This window comes from Octodon degus, unplaced genomic scaffold (genome assembly GCF_000260255.1).
Source record: "Octodon degus isolate 3935 unplaced genomic scaffold, OctDeg1.0 scaffold00048, whole genome shotgun sequence".
Lineage (NCBI taxonomy): Eukaryota > Metazoa > Chordata > Mammalia > Rodentia > Octodontidae > Octodon > Octodon degus.
The window spans coordinates 11,445,983-11,455,005 of record NW_004524624.1 but is presented as its reverse complement, the minus strand read 5'-3'; the positions used below and the strand labels follow the sequence as shown (position 1 = coordinate 11,455,005).

At 40.0% G+C, this 9,023-nt stretch overlaps 1 protein-coding gene across 3 annotated transcripts in view; it reads right to left on the bottom strand.

Annotated features, from left to right (window-relative positions):
- Otud7b (OTU deubiquitinase 7B) overlaps nt 1–9,023 on the bottom strand; it is a 69,879-nt gene that overhangs the window by 17,284 nt on the left and 43,572 nt on the right. For 2 of the 3 annotated variants that reach the window (XM_004632406.2, XM_023716483.1), the window contains exons 3-6: nt 7,428–7,616; nt 4,723–4,950; nt 3,475–3,576; nt 2,399–2,526 (exon numbers count right to left, since the gene is read on the bottom strand). In XM_004632406.2, coding sequence (XP_004632463.1) covers nt 2,399–2,526; nt 3,475–3,576; nt 4,723–4,950; nt 7,428–7,616 — 647 coding nt within the window. Of the gene's footprint in view, nt 1–2,398; nt 2,527–3,474; nt 3,577–4,722; nt 4,951–7,427; nt 7,617–9,023 lie in introns of those variants that run through there. The other variant, XM_023716484.1, reaches the window with a different exon arrangement.

Here is a 9,023-nt window from a genome sequence, read left to right as displayed (position 1 = left end):
CTCATTGCTATTTGTTTCTCAATAAAATTATGGGAAAAAAATTTAAAAAATAAAATAAAAAAGGCTTGTCCCTGTTAATATTTTTGGAGCAAATTAGCTGATGAAGGACAAGATATGATCCAAGTAGCATCCTACTTTTAATAAGTAGAATATTTGTTTATGGAGAAATAAACAAAATACATTCTTATTTACACATTTTAAATCTTCAGCCATAAAATTCTAATCTTTTTTTCCAGCCCCGGGGGATAGAACTTAGGTTCTTCATCTTGAGATACATACTCAATAAATTTTAAGACCCATCATGTTAAGTTGTTAATTTGCCAAGGCTTGGCTTTAATTTGTAATCTTCCTGTCTCTACTCCCCTTGGTAATGGCATTAGAAGCATGTGCCACCAGACCCACAAAAAGCTCTAACTGTATTATTTCTAGTTTACATGAAACACAGAGAAAATAAAGATGGACAAAAAGGAAAACTCTGAAGATATTCTCATGTTCAATGCAGAAACACACCAAAACACAGCAGATATCTGATTTACATGAAAAGCAAGAGGCAAACACAGGTGATAGAGAATGGAGGCCGAGGAAGCAGGGAGGCCTGCTGTCTATGTATAAATGTGTGAAGTCATCATGGCTAGGAAGGGCCAGCCAGCTTCTTTCTATAAAGAGCTACATAGAAAATACTGTAGACTCTGCAGACCACACATGATTAAGTCTGCTGCCGGAAACAGACAGCACCCACACATTTGTAAATATAAATAGAATGGGTAAAGCTGTTTCAATAAAACTTTTTTTTTTAATGAAAACAGTCAGTTTGTCCAATTCCTAGTAAAAAGATGGAATGTATAAATAATACCTTCTTTTCATGCTTTTTTCTCCTTCCTTCCTTCCATCCTTCCTTTTCTTCCTCTATCCCTCCTGCCCTCCCTTCCTTTTTCCCTTCCATCCTTTTTACTCAGCATTGAAACTGAATCCAGGGCCTTTATACTGAACAACAATCCAAGTCCTTTTCTTACATTTATTTTAACACAGGACCAATAAATTGCCCCAGCTGGGTTCAAACTTGTCAAACTCTTGCCTCAGCCTCCCAAAGTCCTGGAATGATAGGCATGCACTATCACATTCAGTTTAATTTTCTTGTATAAAAGTAACCTTATTATTTGCCAAATTCCTGAGCAATAACATTCAAACTCAATTTTATTTATTTATTTATTTTATTATTATTATTTGGTACTGGGAATTGAACTCAGGACCTTGAGCTTGCCAGGCAGGTGCTGTGCTGCTGAGCTACATCCTTAACCCTTTTATATCTTTTAGAAACATGTTTTGCTATGAAGTTCAGGCTGGTCTTGAACTCACTATGTAGCACAGGCTGACCTTAAACTAGCAGCAAACCTCCTGCCTCAGCCTCCAAAGTTCTGGGATTTCCACCTTGCCCAGCTTCAAATTCAATTTAACATACATACTTTTTAAAATTTTAATCAACCTAAAAAAAGTAAATAAAAAATGTCAAAAAGAAAAAAAAAAGTCATATGTCAAAAATAAAGCATTTACATTTCTATAAGAACTGAAAACATAAGCTACACATAGTGGCACATGCCTGTAATCCTAGTACGTGGACTGAAGGCCAAGGCAGGAGTATCACCACGAGTTGAGGCCATACTAGGCTACATAAGCGAGATATAGGCCAGGCTGCACTGCATAGCAAATCCCTGTCTCAAAAAAAAAAAAAACACACACACACAAACACAAAAAAAATGAAAACAAAAATCCTTAAAAGCCAATGCATGGAGCCAGAGAGATAGCTCAGTGGACTAAAGTGCCTGCTTAGGCAAGCTTAGGCAAACATAGGGACCACGGTTTGATCCTTTGCACCACATGCCATGGCAGCCCCACCCCCAGGAGCCAAACAGAGTCTGGGCATAGTGGCATATGCCTGTAATCCCAGTGCTGGGGAAGCTGAAAGCAGGAAGATCACCAAGGGTCTGCACTGTATAGTGAGACCGTGTAACAACCAAATACATATAAAAAAAAAAAAAAAAAGACTGTCAAAAAGAAAAAAAAAAAATTGTAGCATTATTATAAACAAAAAAACCTAAAATATAAAAGTCCTAATGAATTATTATATCTTATTTTGTAACATACTGCCACACCAAAGGCTACTGAATTCCAGAAAGTGCAAAGCACAGTATCAAGTAACCCCTTTCCAGTACAGGCTCCCCCAGCAGCTCTCCTATCTGTTGCCCCATGCCATTTGCTTCTGCTGTAAGTGCAGGATTTCAAAGCAACAGCACTGATCTTAAAACACCTGGACATAGCGCCAAATGCTCATCACTAGGTAACTTTAGCAACCAACAAGTTAACTGTGGCAAACAAGGTGCTCCCACTCTTGCTCTCCTACCTCTTTGTTCTGCTGTGTTTGCTGCCATCTCCAGCGTCTTCTCAGTGCTTCCTTCTCTACTCCCTTTTCCATCAATGCATACAAAGATTTCCTCAGTGCCAAGTCTCGATCATGGAAGCCCCACATCCCTGTGGCAAGAAAGCATGGCATAAAGTAACTTACAATGACTCAATCCACTTACTAATTTTTAGGATAGTTTTGTTTTCTCAGTGCTGGTGATCAAACCCAGAACCTTGCACAAGCTAGCCAAGTAGACACCACTGAGCTATACCCTGGACCCTCACTATGACACAAGGAAACTCTGACTATGATTTAGGGAAGACATACTTAATCAAGAAAGGATGTTTCTACCCTGGAGGTACAGAGGCTGAGAACTTGAAAGTGGGGGATTAACACATCTCACCAACCCATCAGGAATCCCCTACTAGTGCAAATCCAACAAACTAAAATACAGAGTAGCAGTAGGTAAGACTGGTCTGATGCACAGCAATCAACATCAATACTTGAGCGCTAGATGGAAAAGAAGGACTTTTTTTAAAAGCTAAGGGCAAATAATATACTGAGTTGTAAACAAGACTCAGTAATTTAAGTGTCACAAAAGACTGCTGGGAGATAGCTCAGCAGCACAGCCCCTGACTGCCAAGAGTGAGGTTGTTAGTTCAATCCCCAGTCAAAAAAAAAAAAAAAAAAAAATTGTAAAACCCCTTTCAACACACCAAAAGAATAACTTGTACATAGAATCACATACACACAGAGTTATTTATTGTTTGCTTGTTGACACTCTTCAATCCTAGGAATCAGCTTACAGAGCAGGTCCTAAGCTAAACCCTGTGTTCTCCTCACTATCTGAACAAGACTGAAAGGGTAAGGCTCTCTCCCATCTCTGCCTATAGTGACACTCCCATGTGCAACCTTGCTGGGAAACACCACTTCTGCCTAGGATGGTTCACACCACCACTTCTGCCTAGAATCAAATTGGTTGGATCAAGTCCAACCAATAAGATTTTACACATGAGATTTTATGTGATTTCTTCCTTCCTCCACAAGCAAAGAGAAGGGTCATTTCCAAGACTCACCAAGAGAAGCTGCATGCAGGAGACAGTTCCCATCTCCAGTAGTTGCCAAAGGAAGAAGTCTCTGACAGGTGGGGTCCACACTAACCCACCAATTTAAACGCCCTGCAGAAACATAAAAGTGGAGGGAAACAAGACTTGATTAGCCTCCTCCAGAAAGACTACCCAGAATAAAACCATCCATACTGACACAGTTTTTTTTTTCTTACATAGGATTTTAATTAGCAATTGGTAAGCACAACTGGTTATATAATGGAATCTAAAGCAGAAGCAAGCCAGGCATAGTGGTGCGTGCTCATAATGTAAGCGCTCTGGAGGGAGGCTGAGATATGAGAATAGCAAATATGAGCCCAGATCCTGACTCAAAAGAGGGAGGAGGGGTGGATGTAGCTCAGTACAAAGGCCCACGGTTTAATTCCCAATACCATTTTTTAAAAAAGGGTTGGGGATATAGCTCAGAGTAAAGGCCTATAGGTATCCATAGTATCACTCACACACACACACACACACACACACACACACACACACATTTTTTTCTTGAACTACTAAAAAGAAAACTGGCCTATGATTCACTAGCCCAGATAACTTGCTGACTTTAAAAATTGTAACTAAATGCATATAATTAGTAATATAGATGGGTATGAAATGAAAAAGCTCCCTCTCTATGCTCCCATCTCCCATCTTCATTTATTCCCATTGGAATTTTGAAATACCTAAACTTTCCCCAAAATCTCAGCTGTCTCACACTATTGTATAACTAATTTTAATAATAAATTAAGGGGAAAAAGTTTGTATGAATAGATATAACTTTCAGTGCATGAGGACGGTACTGGCCCCTCTTTCTTGGCAAGGGAGCTCTGAGTGAATTTTATACTTATTTGAGGGGTTTTTTTGATTGACTGAATTTTAGCTATTTATTTCCAAACATGTAAAATGGCTTCCCTTCTATCAAAAAGAAAATTTCCAAAGAAAAGTATTTATTTATTTATTTATTTATTTATTTTTATTTTTATTTTTTTGGCAAAACCAGGGACTGAACTCAGCCCCTATTCTACTGAGCTATCTCCCCAGCACCAAGAAAAGTATTTAATTGGCACCCTTTATATAACTTCAAAATGCACCCACCTCAGACCACATTTATCTGGCTGGTTGTAACTGCAATCAGACACACACTTACACCAGAAGCTACAGATCAAGGCCAGTCAGTGTGGAGAGCAGAGGAAGCAAAGCTGGCAAGAAATGCTCACTGACCTGCCTGTTCCAAGGCAACCAGCATGGACTGCTCAATGAGGTCTCTCTCTATGAAGCTGCGGAAGTCTTCACTGTACACGGTGAGATCTGGAAGCTGGAAGGCACAGATGGGCATTTCCAGGGGGTGCTCACTGCTCCCCCCACCCCCACCACTGCAGGAGACCTGGGACCGGGCCAGGGAGACAATGCTGGAACTGGCGTGGGAGATGCCCCTAGACAGGCGTTTTTCTGCAATGAGAAACGGAGTCACTTAGAATACACACAGCCCACACAGAGAACTTTCCACTGATGTGGTGAGGGTTACCTCTTGACAAGTTTCCCACCAGAGAAAAACTGTACCAAACCAGATGCTGAAGTTCACACCAGTTTTTCTTTTCTTTTTCTTTGTTTTTTGAGAAAGGGTCTCACTATATCACCCAGGCTGGCCTCAAACTCTCAATGATCCTCCTCAGCCTCCTGAGTGCTAGGATTACAGCTGTGTGCCACCACACCCAATAAAAGTGGCATTCTTGCAGGCAGTTAAATTAGCACCAAATATATACTCCACTTTCTACCCTGGTTTGGAATTTGCCTGGCTTTCCTCTTCCTATGACTCTGTTTTCTTATATTTTTATTTCCTATCATGCAAGGGACGCACTCAGATAGCAACTTGGTCACTGTTTGATGGGAGGAAGAAAAAAGGGAAATGGGTTTCCTTCTGCTAGATTTAATCAAATCTCTATTAATACTCAGAGTCTTGGAGAATGTAGAAAGGACCTCTCTTATAGAAACGAAAACAGCAAATCTTATGAATAGGAACATTCTTTCTACATCAATGACATCTATATTATTTATAACAACTTCTCTTTTTTTAAAAAATGTATTTGGGGGCCGGAGAAATGGCTCAGTAGAGTAAGTGCTTCCCTGGCAAGCACAAGGGTCTGAGTTCAATCCCTGGTTCCACCAAAAAACGTATTTGGTATAGGGTCTCACTAAGCAACTCAGACACACAGTGATCCTCCTGTGTTCAGCCTCCACAGTGCGAGGATTACAGGTGTGGGCCACTATGCCCAGTCTCTGGCTAACTCTGTCTGCCTGGGGACAGGGCCAGCATGGCATGTGGTGCCAGGGATCAAACCCCGGTCCCTGTGCTTGCCTAAGCAGGCCCTTAATCTGCTGAGCTATCTCACTGGCTCTATAACAACTTTTCACAACACTCATATCAGGATAGTGGTGGGGAGATAGCTTGGCACATGCCTGACAAGCGGAAGGACCCGGGTTCCATCCCTGATATCACATGCTGTGCTGGCCACAGAAACCAAGAGTGGTGGCACATGCCTGTAATCCCAGCACTGGGGAGGCTGAGACAGGAAAATCACTATGAGTCCAAGTTTTGTAGCAAGAGATCCTGTACCAAATAAATAAATAAATACATACATACACACATACATTTAAAAAAAAATTTTTTTTAAAAGAAACCTATCAGGATAGTTAATTCTTAATATGCTTAAAACCATAAGGTAGATACTTCCCCTTGAATACATGACATCTAAAATTCCCCAGCTGATTTTCCACTATAAGCATCATTTGCTACAGTATTATAATTCATTTGCATGGCTTCAGTTATACTACAATGAGGACAAGAGTTCAAATGCTGGGTGGTTGTTCTCAATCCAGTATTTTCCAGAGATGATAAATAAAATAAATCAAGTTGTCTAAAGTTATTCTGTAGTGACAGCATTCTAAAATATTTTTTAGGTATCTCAGAAGTATCATGTGCCATGATTAAAAGTCAAAATGCTATCAAAAGATATAAAATATTTTACAAAGAAGTTTCCTTCTCAACTCTAAATTCCTGATCCTTTCCCCAGAAACAGTCTTTTATATCTTCCTAGACTTTTTGTTTGTTTTTTGTTTTCCTGTATTTTAGGGAAGGGTCTACAGGGTGTCAGGGTCTCACTACTAGATCCGACTCCTAGTGATCTGCCTCTTTACAGCCTCCCAAGAGCTGGGATTAGGCGCGCGCCACCACGCCCAGTCTCCTTCCTAAAAGTTTTTGCATATAGAAGTCCACACAGCTTTTTAAGTCTTCTAAAATGCAAACAGGAACACATTATATCTTACCTTTCCAAATAAGGGTTAGAGAGTTTTCCAAACTAACATACTAAGTTCTACCTAATTCCATATAAAGGTTGCAGATTATTCTACAATAAGGATGATTACAGTTTATTTAACCACTTCTTTACTAATGGGCATTACAAAGTGTTTTCAAGTTTCATTATAAAATAATTGCATTGCCTGTGTCATCTATTTACTTATTTAAAGGCAATATGCACAGATATATTCACAAATACAGATGATGAATTCCTAGAAATGAAATTCTTCAAAGATTAAATATTAAATGTTGACAGATAGGGGCAAATATTAAATTAAAAAGGTAGATGGTACTGACCCTTTTAATTCTACTTTTATATGTACCTAATTAGATTGTTGCCCTCAACAATTAGATTGTTATCCTCTGTGCTCTGAAGACCACCTTCGCATAGGGTTAACGCTCGATACAGAGAGATGGTAAGGGACTTCGGTCTCTATTCATTTCAAGGCTACTTCAATCTGTGCTTGGCTGGGGAAAGAGGGAAGAAGCACTAGACTTTCTAACTCATTAGCAGTTCCATCCTATTCTACTATGTAGAACTCACAAACACCCCGATGAGCGACCCCTGTACCTTGAATGATGTCATCTTGCCGCTGCAGGGTAGGTCGGGAAGGGCGAGCACACTCTCTATCAGAACACCCCTTCTCAGAGGTCTTGGAGCCACTACTCCCTTCACCAAAGGGTGGCAGCAGGTTCCCAGCATGCACTTGACGTAGCTGTTCAAAATCACTAAGGGCAGCACTCACATCCCAATTTTTTCCTATTGAGAGACAAAACAAAAAGCAAATTATTCACTCAGGTATATGGAAATTTGAGACAGAAATAAAGACCACTTGAATTATACTATCAAAACTAGCAAGCAGAAGCTAAGTAAGTATGTAGCTCAGTAGTAGAGCACTTGCCTAACACATATGAGGCCCTGGATTCAACTTCCAGCCACACAAAACAAACAAAAGATATCAGTAGGAAAATACTAATCCACATTTCAGTCATTCTTCTTCGCATTCTTCATAACACTTCTATCTGAAATATCAATTTACTATTCATTGTCTATTCCCTAATAACATCCAGGAAAACAGAAACTTTGTGACTCAAAATGACCACCTTTAGAAATCCAGTAACTGAAACTAAAGCCTTCTTTTACAGATAAAGGAAACAAACCTAAGTGAAGGAAAGGGCTCGTGCAAAGCCACAGTTAAGTCTACACCAAAGCTCAGCAGTACTCAAGCCCAGCTCTCCTAATTTTGAGATCCAAAAAGGTGCTTAGCCTAGGTACACTCTGGGGTTCCCTAAGCAACCTTAAAGTGTGTATGCAACTATGAGTAGTATTTTTCTAGAGAAAGAGTTGATAGATGCTATTAGCTTATCAAAGACAACCATGTTGCCTCCTAATTTAAATACAACTCATTCTACTGAAGAACCGTCAGTGATAGAACTGCCATAATGGATTTTTCTGTGGCTTTCTCCATCAAATTATTTATGTGCTGCTTAACTGCGAATATTTCCTTCCACTAGTCCATTTGCCATCAGCTTCATTCCCATCACCTGTCCCATCTTCAATCTACTCTAAAAAATAGTATGAGATTTATTTTTCCAAAGTGTAGTTCTGATCATTTATTTTGTTCCATGATCCAATCTTTAGTTCACTATTGCCTACAGAATAAGGTGATGCTCTTCAGCCTGACACTCAAGGCTTTCCTAACACACTTATTTATTTATTTATTTATTTATTTTGTGTGTGTGTGTGTGTGTGTGTGTGTGTGTGTGGCCAGCTCAGCCCACCAGGGGGCGGGCTGGCTGGCATGTGGTGCTGGGGACGGAACCGCGGTCGCTGTCCCTTTGCTTAGCTTAGCTTGCTCCAAGTAGGTGCCCCAGACCACTGAGCCATCTCACCAGCCCTCCTAACACACTTTTCTAGCCTTTTCTCAAGAGCTTCAATTTCTTTATATACAAAAATGGAGATAAGAACAGTGTCTACCTCATAGGATTATTATGAAGATTAAATGAGTTGAACACATACAGAGCTGGGCATGGTACTGCACCCCTATAATCCCAGCATTTGGGAGGCTAAGGCTGGAATATCATTCTGAGTTCAAGGTCTGCCTGGGAGTTCAAGGCCAAACTGAACTATACAGCAAGATCCTGCTTTAAAAAAAAAAAAAAAAAA